This window comes from Labrus mixtus, chromosome 1 (assembly GCF_963584025.1).
Source record: "Labrus mixtus chromosome 1, fLabMix1.1, whole genome shotgun sequence".
In the NCBI taxonomy this organism is placed as follows: Eukaryota; Metazoa; Chordata; class Actinopteri; order Labriformes; family Labridae; genus Labrus; species Labrus mixtus.
Window position 1 is genome coordinate 32,423,368 of NC_083612.1, and position 14,429 is coordinate 32,437,796.

Genomic DNA, 14,429 nt, shown 5'->3' on the forward strand with positions numbered 1-14,429 from the left:
GAGGATATGAGCTTCTATTTTTACTATGCTAATTAGTATCTCAGCGTTTTGTTGGTTTGTTATTTTTTTTGCATGGGATTTTATTTTTCTCTGTGTCTTTTTCCTGCTGTTTTAATGTCTGAGAACTATTGAGGCTTGTGAAAGCTAATTTAAATGAGGGTTTTAACAAGGTTCTGGGTGAATATTCAGAAGGCTTATCTCGCCACACAGCATGCAGACAAATTTGCAGAAAGAACAAGCTCAAATCCACCAGAAGAGTGAAATCTCAAAACGATTAGATTGATGACATGCATGGCAGCATGAGGAAAGGAACATTTTTCAATACTTCAACAGGCTAATCAGTCATTATGTGGTAGCCTATTTATAGTACCGTCAAAAAGCCAATGTTATGCAGAGCCATATCTGGTGCAAATGTGCACCACAAAACACAGACAATTTCTCCAACATGGTCCCCAGGCAAGTTTATTTCTGTAAATAAGACTCAGTGACATGATTTCTCCTGAGGAGGCAGGCCCAGCAGGTGAGTTGTTTCATTCTATGAAGGGTATTCTGCAGGCACAGGCTATCAGTTAATGAAGCCTAGTACAACAATAATTACAATTATTCACACAAATCGAGCTTTTTGAGGAGAATTAATTACATCATATTTGACGCTTTAAATGTTGATAGGCAGATATGTAAAGGGCACTTAACAACGTTTTAGTGATTTGGAGTCAATCCAAACAATCACATTAGCAGAGCAAACATGATTATTTTTAATTTGGAAAGAAATACCATTATACTAAATGCTTTTACTATTTCTGTAACCACAATGTGATGAATGTACAAAAAGATACCTTGAAGGAAAGACACACACAAACTAATGCTCCAACTTACATTTTCTGAGTCATTAAAGGAGTTATATGTAACTCTTACTCCTAGTGTTTGAAATGGGTACTACATCCAAATTGAAAACACTGAAGAGCGCTGCCTGCCTCTGCCACCTCCTCCTTAGAGTCGATGCGGACGCAGGTTGCCAGGAAGCTTCAGTGTTTATCCAGCTCTGCATGGGTCTTGAAATCTTTCTGCGTTCTAACCTCTCTTCATTTTTCAAAAGAATCTCCAATATTGATCCTAGTTTTACCACGTCTCTGGTCATGAAGCTTATTAGAAAAATGCAGAGGCTTTTAAGGCCTGGTAAAATCATTCATATCTGAACCAGTTCTGATTACTGGTTTCCTTTCTGCAGCATGTTTCCTTAATGTCTGATGATATAGTAAGGTCAGTTTATGATTTAATTCAGCAGATATCTCACATAATGCTCCTTTAAAATTATTGTTCATTTGTTTAACGGACATCTCTCTAATGCCAATAGTGAAATTAGATTTACCTTCTACTTTGTTAAAAGTATGCATGCATGCTCATCAAACACGTGCAATAGAAATAACACTTTGAAGCTGATCTCTTCAAAAAAGCAGAGAAAATCAACTGGTGTCAATTAGATCAAGAGCTTCCAATCACACATACTGAGTCTCCCTCAGATCAGGCAGCAGGATGTTAACTCTCTCTGTGGTGAGGATGAGGACTGAGTCGGTGTGATCGACTGGTGCATGGTCGCCTGATTGCAAGATGTCATGATTAAAACTGTGTGTGTGTCTGCGTGACAGTCTGATAACAGTAGATTGATGTGTGAAGATGAAAGGATTACAGGTCTTCGTTATTATTCCTCCCTTCTGTTCAAATCACTCCAAACACATGCACCACACACACACACACAAAGACACACACAAACAGACCTCCTGAAACAGATCACTGGTATGGCATATGTGCAGTTGTAGCAGTAAAAGATATTTGACCAATAGCAGAAGCCATTCTGGGGCAGTTGATTTTAAATGTAGTAAAAAAAATATCAAAGATGGTGCAGAATTCTTGCAAATGCTGATATCCAACTGTGTTGTGAATAAAGTTGTGTGTAGCTGGACATGCCTTTTTGAGCAAACTATTCGTTGTAACTGTCAATCACAGGTCGTAACAAATTCAGACAGACAACCAGCCACACTCACACCTATGGACAATTTTAGAGCCACCAATTAACCTAACAAGCATGTCTTTGGACTGGGAGGAAGCCGGAGTACACAGAAAGGCTCCTTTTCTGAAAGAACCTGGAACCTCCTCGCTGTGGGGCAACAGCGCCAACCACTGCGCCACCGTGTAGCCGCTGACTAACCCACTTTTAATATTCGTCCATGCAAATGTACATAGTTTGTTTTCCCCCTATGAGGTAAGGCCGACATCAGCTCATGCAACCCTTCTATCATGTGCATTATGCATCTAAGCCTGGAGGGAATATTTGTAATACTTGTGACAGCGCCAAATAAGCATGAAATTAGCTATTTTACAATTGGACATTTCATTGTTGTCCTTGCTGTCAACAACAACAAAAAAATTAATTCCACATTTATTGTACGAGTCCAAGTATGCACAAGGCCGTAATGCTTCAAATGTAAATTCCTCTTACATATATCAAAACCAGGGCTCTGTTGGTTCCTCATATTATTTCTCTTTCTGTGATAAAGCGCTAAAAAGCATGTAGATCTCAAACTAAGGGGTAAGACTGTCGCCAGAGATGTGTGCAAATGAGTCTCTCATGACCTAAATTATGATATCAGTCTGGTGAGAATTGACCTTTAAAACCCCAGGCTCTATTCGTCGGCCAATAAAAGAAAACCATTTTGCTTGACGCATCTTTCCAGCTTGTATCCCCCCCCCCCCGTCCTCTGTGACTGCATCCTCTTGTGTAATCTCAGGAAAACAGAGAAACAGGGAGAAACGGAAGGCGACTGAGGGGGAGAGAAAACAGAGAAAAGTAATTAAAACAGAGTGCTGGGGAAAGAGGAGCGTGCTGGCCTGTGACCGGTAGATGCAGCCGCATTGAACCAGAGACTGCAGTGGGATTAACAGGGGGTCTAATGCTCCGAGGATGCTGGGGAAATGGCCTGGCCTTGTGTGTTTGTTTTGAGTGAGGATGGTGTTTTGTCATGAGCATTTGAGGAAACAGGATTTTTTTTTTGCATTTATTCAAGTGTGTGCAGATGTAAGAAGCTGTTTGTGCTTTTAAGGAAAGAGAGAGTGGAAAAAGTACAGACAAGCTGGCAGGATGAAAGGAGAGGATTCGGCTTTATCATGATCTAAAGATGAGGGAGAGAGATGGAGGGATACAGGAATACTGCAGAGGACCTGATTGTACCTGACAAGCCTTCAAAGTCACTCTTTCAAACACAGTTTTTGTTTGTGTTTCCCAAGATCCACACTGTGTGAAAGATGGACCACAACATTCACAAAAGATCTGCTTCACCAAACACTGAAGATTCATCAATCAATTAACAGTTTTGCAAAGTGTTCAAATTACAAGATCGGCTGAATGAGATATTGACCCTCCCTCTGAAAGACATGCAGGAACAAATTAATTAATTAATTATGATGAAGAAATGACACAAGGACTTCTTAGAGAGCTGGAAACACTAATGTCCAGATCTGCAATCTACATTATTATTACACATTGTCTCGCAGGCTTGTTGTTCGGTTTAGAAGATTGCCTCTGTTTACTAGACACTGATAAAACAGGCCTATGGTGTCAAATGAATTGCCAACTACATGATAATTCCACATTAGCATCATGTTGGCGCTAATGAATACGGATTGTCAACTGCATCTAGCATGAACATAAAAATGCTAATAACATGATTTCCTTAATGCCACATAAACAAAGCATCATGGTTGAAAAAAAACCTCTGCCAAGGCTGCACGACCTGAAGAATAGATTGCACTGATAGACTTAATGACTATTTAACAGTGACATGTTTATATTTCATGTTGACTCTGCACTTTATTCTAATGAAAGCTCCTAAGAGCCTCAGTCGAGGATCACTGTTGTTTCCTCGAAGGCTGCTATATTCAGTGTCTCTTACATCTTACATTTTCACCCTGTAAGCTTTTTTAAATATATTTTTTTATTTTGTCTTTTTTTCTGTCCTGTTTTGCCTTGCCGCAAAACCAATCGCCCTTAGGGGACAAATAAAGTTGAAGTTGAGTTGACTTTTTCCAAAAAATCTAATACACTCAACAGATGAAAACATATTTTAAACAGATGAAATACTTTAACATAACCAAAGCTCTACAGCTGACCTTGTCCTTTCACATATCAACATACTGACTTGGTCATGGGGATGATTGATGCATCTTATTGGTTGGCAGATATATTTGCAATATCTCAGTTGGTCATGTCCACATGCAAACACTTGCATATTTGCAGACGATAACGTCATTAGCTGTCCAGGTGTCAGAAAGTATGGAAGAAACCAAACTAGAGCTCATGATGGTGCTATTTGAAAGTTAAGGAGATAAACGTTTTCACATGCATGAATTGCTAAGATGAAATAAACTAGAGCTTTACATTCCCCAGAAATTCAAAATGAGCATCATCTCTGCTCCTCCGACTGTTCCCTTGCTTCCTTTAGCTTGATCATCATTCCTTAGTCGTGTCTCACATCTCACTGGTTTTTGGAAAATGCATTTTACTTTCTGCTTTTTGCTTTGCTCGTTCTCTCTCTCTCTCTCTACCCCCACACACCTTCACTGACAAATCCTTCAAACTCTCTCTGTTTCTCTCTCTTCCTCCCCAGCCCCTCCCCTTTCTGTCTCCCGTTCCCCCTCACTGTGATAAGATAGACCACTGTTCGACTGGTGCTTCGACCTGCTGAATTTCAAACAGGCCCCTTCAACAAAAAACTCAGAGCCCCAGTCTCCTCTCTCTGCTCTCTCAGAATGTAAACTAGTCCTGCTGCTGCAGAAGCAAGAATCCTGCACCCTTCAAGCTTACCTGAGCTTTGCAGATCTGTTTGTTGCAGTGACGAAATGAAAAGAGGGGTGCAGTGTGGGTCACCGCTCTCTGCTCACTGGGTAAATACCTTTGGATGTACTTAACATAGGCAACTAGCTTAGTCACTAAACATAGGTACACATTGTTTTGTTCAATGCCTATTATGCACCACAAAGTGATTTTCTCAGAGTATCAGAATCTGATTTATTGGCCAAGTGTGCTTACACACACAAGGAATTTAACTTCAGTGAACTGTGCTCTCTTATGTACAGGTACAACATTAAATATCAACAATAAACATAATAAGAAAAGACTAATATTTACATGACTAAACATGAAACAGTGCAGTGGTGAATAGTGAAGAAGATGCTGAAGTAACACTCTGTGACTGTTTAGCGTTCATCAGAGTGACAGCCTGGGGGAAGAAAGTGCAAAATCTAAAAACTTAAAATCTAACCATATGTTTAAAAAGGAAAGAGAAAAGAAAGGCTGTGTGTGTGTGTGTGTGTGTGTGTGTGTGTGTGTGTGTGTGTGTGTGTGTGTGTGTGTGTTTGTGTGTGGTTATTGGAATATATTTAAAGTTATCACTGATGGAGACTGAGACAAATAGCAGCATAAAACCAGGTTCTTATTGTGCTTACCACTATACTGCCACTTTAAATAAGATAAAATAATAATATTAATAATTTAAGTTCATCAGAAGACTAAGATTTAAGCCTGTTTTTGAATTCCTTCCTCTTTGTTTAACACAGTGTCTCATGGGAAGTTTTTGGGAATAAGCCAGCATGATATGAGAACAATAAGCAACATGCGCTAACACTGTTCAATACCGCTACAGCGATGTGAAGTGTGATGAATAAACAACATGTAGAAAGTGTGTGTCTTGATGTCCATCTGCTTTCCTTTATCTCCTGCATGTGTTTCAACTGAGCTTGAAATAAATCCTGTAGCATTTTGTTCTACACCACTAAATATGCGCCAACTCTGAGGTATAACAGATAGCTATAGCTTGAGCTTCATTCGACTACATCTAAATGCTGTAAAAGTATGGCCGTTCTACTCAGGCTGCTCAACTGAACGCAGTGAACAGAAACATTAAAATGTGGTTATTGAGAATGCTAAAATTGCTGTGACAATTTAGTTTTGATAAATTTCCCAGCCTTACTGCTTAAGGCTGTGGTAACTTACATGTTGCATTCTTCCTTTAAGTAAACAAATCTTAGAATCTTTAATTAAAGCAGACCCACCCCCCCATGTTCATATAACAACATACAACATGTTATATAGAAAAAACAGAAAGTTAAAACTCACAGACTTTTGATTTGTACAAAATCCTGTTACCACACAGAGACCCTTCCTCTGCACAGGTTATGGAGGGGTGTGACCATTTCATGCTAAATTCACTTTTAAATAGATCCACAGGAGAAAGGAAGACAGGGACAGGAAAACAAGAAACAAATGTTCAAAAGAAAGTACTCCTCACCTTGTTGACCCAGGTCTCATATTTAGGCCCCACAGTTGTCAGGAACAAATCTGGAGAGAGAAGAAAGACAGAGACAAAGGAAACGTGTTAGTGATACAGAGGTTCAACTGGAGATTATATTCAAACTTCCAACAGAACTAATGATTCTTTATTCAGGGGACTTAGTAGATTGGTAGGATTTTTTATTTTTCTTGGTTGTATTCCATCAGGTTGTGTTGCCTTGTCCTCTGTCTTTTTATTTGTTGTGTTTTTGTCCACTGCTGTAAATCTAATTTCCCTTCCAGGGACAATAAAGGTCACCTCTGTATAAAACACCAAGAATTGGTGTTTTATTACAGAGGTCTGTATTTTACATCATGTAAGATGTACAGATCGACCTGTTAATATCAGGAGTACAAACATGATGGTGTTTGCACTTACTCAGCCGAGTAATAAAGAACAAAAAGAAGAGAATATGAGTGTGGATAGATGTGAAATGTGTACGGTTGATTCGTAATGAACAGGATTTGTTATGTTGTGACTGTTCTTTGACTCGGGCACTGACAGGTCGTGACTGCTGTATGTAGAGAGGAAAGGTAGCATTCCTCGAGCAAAAAAGCAGCATGAACACAGATGAAGAAAAGGAAAAAAAGGATAGTAGTGGGGGGGGGAATCTCCCACTGAAAGCAATAGGATTTTGCTCAGCTTTCTGGAGGCTTCACCCCCTGGTAATGCCTGTAGCTCGCTCGTATCGGAATCCTATAACCTGCACTTGTGCTCATGTGCTCCGCTCTCGAAGCTTAGGCTGCAGGCTGCACTTCTAATACTGCCTCTGTGTGCCGCTCTGAGAGGACGTTTACTTTCATCGCTGCATTCTTTCGGACTGTGGCCCTGCCCCAGTGATTGGCCATGAAATAAATATTGGCATTGATCTGCCTTAGGGCCCCTGCTGTACTCCATGAGCTGGCGTGCGCTGCATGGTAAAATATAAACGGTAAAGGGATGAATGTAAAGAAGACAGGGGGAAGGATGTGTGGAAATACTGTGATATGCATATGCTCTATGGGATATAAGCTCTTTTTGTTATGAGGTGGGTATGTGCAAAGCTTCTTACTGGAGCTGAAAAATATGATTTATATAATGAATAAAAAAGTACACATTTCACTAAATGACTCTCTCTTTACATTGGCCGCATCACAAACCTTGTTCTAACCTTAAAGCACACATCCACCTGAGACCCCTGTTTATTCTCCCCTGGATGTGCTCTGAAATGTTATCCCAGAAACAGCTTTCTTTAGGAAGCTTCAGGTCGGAGAAGGATATATTTTCTAAATCTCTGTATTTGTACGTCCTGCTGTGGTAGGTCCTCCTAAAAGACAACTCTCTCTATATTACGCTAAATTAGAATTGCCTCCAACACAATACCTTTCCCTAACTTACCTTGCACTACAGGAATGCTTTGGTATATCAATAGTTAGTTAACACTCTTGGAAATAGAATTGGCAATCATCTGACAACTGTGTGTTTTGGGGATGGAGGCCAACATTTTCCGGGCTTCAAACTGTATAAAACATGGACGTAGTATCAGTGACGTCACCCACTGGTTTCTGAAGAGGCATTTTGAAGCCAAACCATGATGGTCATCATGTTGGAAACGCTACCGCCACCTTATTTTCAATAAATTTAGTAACAAGTTAAAAAGTTGGGGATAAGGCAGGCCTTAAAGGCTTTATATGTGATTTTTTGATCCAGCAGATGTCGCCCTTGAGCACCAGCATGAAACCAAAACAACTTGCGGTGCATTGTGGGTTAGCATGCTAATGCTAGCGATCTTTATTATGCTCGTATCTTCACACTGCATGTTAATTTACCCGAAATAAGCATGATCTAGAAACACAGTTAAACAGTGAGTACAGTATGTTATTCTTCTTTTCTCTAGTCCCTCAATTAAACAACTTTTATACGTGAGGGGAGGAGTCAGCCGTCGGGCCGGCTATGTCAACATACAGAAAAAAAACTCTGAAAACACCTGGACTCGGGTGTTACACCCATTGTAGACAGTCATGACTCTCAGAGTTATTTTCAGAGGATATACTTGATTTATATTATATTTAAGTGTGAAAAATCGTCCTGACAAACAGCCTGTCAATCAAGTCAACCCTGCCCCAATTGTGAAAAAGTATGCATAACTCTAAAAGCACTAATATAATGAAAACGGAAGAGATATTTAAAAAAAAATGTAACCCCAGTACAGAGTGTAGGAATTCAAAAATGAGCAAAGCTAACTTTTTTGCATTTCTGTTTTGGCTTCATTTTTTAATGATTGCTGCTTGCTTCAGATACAGCAAACGGGTACACATTCAGGGAAACCATACTGAACATAGCAGCCATATATTGTCTTCCTTTTCATAGAGTTGGCATGGAGACGGGACATCCATGACTGCAATTCTATACAGATGTCTGCTTATTAGGATTGACAAAAAGCCAAAGTATCCCTAGATGATAGCTGATGGTCTTCAGGACTGCAATTCTGATACTGTCGTCTGCCTTCTTTGCTCTCGAAGTCGCCTGTTTCCTCTAATACAACCAACACCCAGTGAAGTGCTAGTGGAAAAAACTACTTTAACAGTATAGAATATACACAACACCCATTCTTCATTCACATGTGATTATGACTGTATATAGAGATTTCTGATAACAGAAACTACATTGTTTCCATTTGTGTGCTCTTGTTTCAGGACACTAAGTTAATCATAATATTTAAAGTCAATGACCATAGTCTTGTATTTGAATTTGGACAAGAATGGCAGCTTTGTTTGCTCACCAGACTACAGCTGCTGGTTGTTGGTGAGTTTGTGTTAAGACAACCATCATTTCTGACACGAAATGTCCACATACAATCACACAGCCATCTCAATAATATTCATGCAAAATGAAAACTATTTTATACACTCAAAGGACTAAAACAACTTTCAATTTCCCAAAACTTTGTGGACTGGCAGGCATATTGCCCACACAGACTCAAAACCTTTTACAAATGCAAAGAAGATAACTAATGCATGCATAGATTATGCAAAGTACTACACACACACACACACACACACACTATACAGGATACACTCAGTAATTTCCACATTGTGTATCACTGCTAGTGTCACTGTGTGTGTGTGTGTGTGTGTTTGTGGTCGCACTGGGTGGTGTGTTAATGAGCTTGGTTAATCAGCCAATCAGGCCTCTTAGACAGAATCCAGCCGTGATTGGATGATTAGGTGTAGCCGCGGTGTGCCGTTCAGAGTGGCATGGGGCAGACGGGGAGCAGAGAGATGTTCATTTTGTAAACACTTAACATTCTCGCTGTGGGGGTTCTTCCTCTCTTCTTTCCATCACTTTTTTTTTTTTTTATACCCAAGTTCACTTCTGCCAAACTCTTTCCTCAACTAATCTCTCTACCTCCAGTCTATTACTAAATGCCAGTCCAAATTGAAACTGCCCAGTAATTCCTTTTAATGGTCGATTCTGAACTCTGCCCGGCGGTGCACTTAGGGAGTAAACTCAGGACTTGTAACTGGAAAGTGTCCTTTGTAGCACACTTAACTCTGAGCTGTTTTTTTTCCCTTGGACAATGCACCACACAGGATTCTCCTTCTGTTCCTCCCTCCCTTATCCACCATCTCAGCCAGAACGTATTCTTCACAGTCTCATAAAGAGCTGCTAGCTAACTACATAAACCTAACTGCTGCCACCATCACTCACTTTAACACTGGTTTTACTGTTCATGAGACTTTTACTGTGCTGCCTTGAGCCTTTTAGAGATTTACTCAAGTTAAAAGAAGAACAGAACAAATGAGAACAGAAACACTGTGGATCAGAATTACATGTTCTTTATGTAATAAAGTACTTTGGTTCTATTTTCACTGTGATAAAGGGGGTCGCCGTGGTGCAGGGCAGTGCAAAAACAGCAGACTGAGGAAAGGAGATATGTCCACACACTTGCTCAAATGCCAGGGGTCACTTCATCACAGGACTTGTGCAACACTGATCCAGCATCTGGCCCTTAAGACATTCAACATATCAGCAACAGAGAGTCAAAACCACTTTGGAGGCGGAGCCTGCTGGTACTTGTGACCACAATCAAGTTGAGTCTGTCACTAATGTCAGCAAGTTTGGACCAAAAGAGGAAATACACCAAGTAGATATATCTGAGTGTTGACATGCCTTGGGGTTGTCTTACTGAATGTGTGGAAGATGGTGTACAAAGTGTTTTGATGGTCCAGAGGGGGCTCGGAAAAGTTTGGCAAATTGCATAAAGTGACATCTCTGAAAGTCCACCAAAATAAATAAATAATTAATTTAATTAACAGAGATTGTATTGTTTTAAAACATGTGGTATCAAAGTATCAAGATATCAAACAGTTTTGACAGCCTTGCTACTGATGCCATCAAACCCCTTTACCCCAACATACCTGTCTGTCAGGTTGCATTATGGGTAATGCAGTCTAAAGATTCTGGCTAAAAGGGAATGTCTGAGGAAAAAATGGACTTGTGCTGTGCTAAATCAGAGTTCTTTCTTGAGACTCAGCCAAACAACAAAGGCAAGTTCACTTTGTGCTGGAAACACATGATCCAGGTGTGTAAAAACTAGAGCCCGACCGATTAATCGGCCAGCCGATACTATCGGCCGATATTAGAGTATCAAGTCACTATCAGTATCGGCTAATTTTATCACAGATTTGCGCCAATATTACCAGCTTTATTCATCAGTCAAATAGCTTTTAATTTGAGTTTCATTGGATTACAATGGCAGTTCTCCTTCATCAGCAGAGTGTAATATGGATAACAACAAGCATTGTCAATCTCCAGAGTGTCAAACAGTGTCGCACCTACATGCACAGTTTCTTTCCAGTTGAGTGACCATCTTGTCTTTGTTATACTGTATATCTTTTCCACACGTGTTTGATATCTATGTATCTCTAAAGATCAAACATCAAAGAACGATATCGGCTGATTTATCTATATCGGATTTTTGTCTTCCTAATATCAGTATTGGCCCCAAAAATCTCATATCGGTCGGGCCCTACTAAAAAAAACACAGAAGACTGAACTTTTCTAAAGTTTCAGGACACACCCTTTGTCACTGATCACTACCAGGTGAGCCAACTGTGTGTCACACCAAGTTCACAGCCGTGTAAAAGTGTTCTCCCAGCCACTCAAGAAAGGGATGAATAACGAGAGATTCCAGCACTTCAGGGTGACTGAAAAAGGGAGGCAGACACCTGCAGGACTTTGTTGAACAATTGATTGTCACACCGACTGACATCAAACAGGCCATGTGGCTGCCCCAGTATCATGATGAGCGAGCAGTAATCCTGTTAGACCTGTGCGATTGAAAGTGACCAACACGACCATCAGAGCCTGCTAATCCCATCAAGCCGTGGCTCAATAGGAAAAAGGATGAGCAGGAGCGCCGCCGTGTTGTAGGTAGAAAGTACAGCTTGATACAGAAGACTTGGTTATTCCCTAAAACACTCTTCTGATATGAATTATGAGCAAACTTTTACAGCAAATATCCAAGCCGCAATGAGTCCAAGAATTCAGCAAAATGCCTCTTAAGAACAGTTACAAATAAATAGCCAAAAGTCAGCTTTGGTCCTATAGTCCACATGTAGGCAGGTATTTTTCTTAAACGGAGGTTTTCCGTTTAAAAAAATACTGGCCATTCCCTCTGCCATCACCATTTCATTTTCAAAGTTGTCCATTCAGGAGTCTCTGCTCGTCAACATAGTGGGAGAGCAACTGTGTATGTGTAAGCATATTTAAAGTCCAGTTAGCAACATTAACACCAGCACTAGTCTGGTTGAGTCTGCCAATGCAGTCAGCTCATGTAAACAACAGTGACAGCGTAGATGAAGTCAAACAGAGGAGAAACCGGCTCAGTTTTCCCCATCTAAACATGAACACCTTAAACTGAGTTACTGAAGTAACTCTGGAAGGAGTTTTCCAGTGACCTAAAGCACCGTTTGCAAATGTATGAAAGGCCAAATAGCACATAAAAAGCTAAGTTTTCATAAATACCCACCTATGTGTGGTCTAGGCCTTAGTTCTTTAGATATTATTCTCTGAACTTTTAGGCAGCTTGTTTGATGTCCTTTACATAAATTTAACGAGACATTCAGTGTGATTTTCATTTTAACACTAATATTTTACTCGTAAGAACTATCGAGTACAAATGTATTGTTATTTTTACAAGAGGGCTGTTGCAAGTGATAGTTTAAGAATTTTTATTTTATTTTAAAGATTTATTCTTTGGCTTTGTATGACTTTATTAGCGAGACGGGACAGTGGATAGAGTCGTATATCAGGGAGAGAGAGAGAGAGAGAGAGAGAGAGAGAGAGAGGGGAAAACCAGCAAGGAGCAGCAAAGGAGCCAGGCTGCTCTCTTTGATGGCTGTAGTACATGGTGCATGCAGACTAACCACCCAAGTGCTTTAAGAAGTGATCTATATTGATGGTGCAGTGATGTATTTAATGGTGTCATTAATGATGTTGCTCATAGTTGTATCCTAATTTACCCCACAGAATCACACTAAAAATGTTAAAACCTAAAATAATGTGTGGGAGCCTTGGAATATCTGGTGGCTGTGTCGGTACATTTCAAAGCTTGTTGTACCTAGAGCTGTAACATTTGTTCTGTGCGCTGTATCACGCAGAGTTTTATTTATAACCTTCATTTTAACAACAAGTTAAGTACAAACATCAAAACCTTAAAAAAGATTCAACGACACCACTGATTTGACACTCCGCACTGTGAGCGCATACACACTTTCACAGCTAATAGAGCTGTCATACTCCACCACTCGGGGAAGATGCATACATAATTTAGGTATATAAATGTGTTTGTGTGTGGGTGGGGTTGGGTTGTGTAACAGCAACAGAGATTCAAAGCACTAAGTGGTATGTCATGTCTCCGCATAATTAAAGATATGCTAACGGGAAAGGCTCTAGAGAAGGCGGCATAAGGCATCAAAAAACACACCGATAAGACAAGAGACTAAAAGCAGACGCTGAGGACCTTCAGACTCCAGGGTGCACCTGAATACAAAACAGATTCATATGAAAGGCACTCTATAGATCCAAGTTGTTATTATTATTATTATTACATGAAAGGAATCACTGCAAGAGAGGCAATCTATAATCACTTGATTATTTCTTCTGCATTCCTCTGCTCTCACACTCACAGTTTGTCTCTCCCCCTACAAATGACACTTCAAAAAGCGCAGTCACACCCACATGAACGAGAACATGGCTGCATAAACACACGTGCACCCTCCCGTCCCTGCACTGCACGGCTGATTTCTGTACATTATCTGAATATCTGTGAGTGTGTGTGTGTGTGTGTGTGTGTGTGTGCGCATGTGAATCTTTGTCATCAGGTTGTGATCCAGCCAATTAGCCACATCAGTTGTTCTTTTAAGACTGACAGAATAATAGCACGTGTTAGTTGCTAATACCAGACTGTTGAGAGCAACAACTTTCAACAGATGAAGTTTATTAAAAGAAACACACAACAAGGTGAACAGTAGCTGCAGAACAAGGGAGATACTTTAATATAGATGTTCCTTAATGCAGGGCCTTAAGGTTTGATTGGTTCCATGATGGCTCTGTCGGGATGCAGAGGAGTGTAATGTGAACTTATACGAGTTACTTTCTGCTTGATGCATGTTGACATGAAAACGTACCATGTACCTCGTGTATATCAAAACTTCTGCAACCACATGAGCGTAGGTGTGCCAATAAATGTTTAACATCTAGAATTCTGCAGCCTGTTGAACATGGCTTAGCACAACATTTCACTTTAAAAAAAGAGAACATAAAGCAGGACGTAAAATGTGAAATTGAAGAAACAGCTTTTTGTCAATCCAACCAATGATTCATAGATTATTTTTCTGTTGCCTCTGCAGTCATCTGATGTTTGTACTAAGATGAAGATGTCTGCCCCACAACACTATTAAGTATAGCGTTACCTAAATATACTCTTAATAAATCCAACCAAAAACTGGAATCCCAAATCTTCTTCAAGATCTCGAGGGGAAATCCATTGTGAAGGCTGTA

At 40.1% G+C, this 14,429-nt stretch overlaps 1 protein-coding gene across 1 annotated transcript in view; it reads right to left on the reverse strand.

Annotated features, from left to right (window-relative positions):
- The window catches only part of itfg1 (integrin alpha FG-GAP repeat containing 1), a 171,151-nt gene that overhangs the window by 130,151 nt on the left and 26,571 nt on the right, over positions 1-14,429 (reverse strand). Inside the window, exon 7 of the mRNA XM_061042495.1 lies at positions 6,342-6,391. Within this exon, the coding sequence (XP_060898478.1) occupies positions 6,342-6,391 (50 nt within the window). The remainder of the gene's footprint in view (positions 1-6,341; positions 6,392-14,429) is intronic.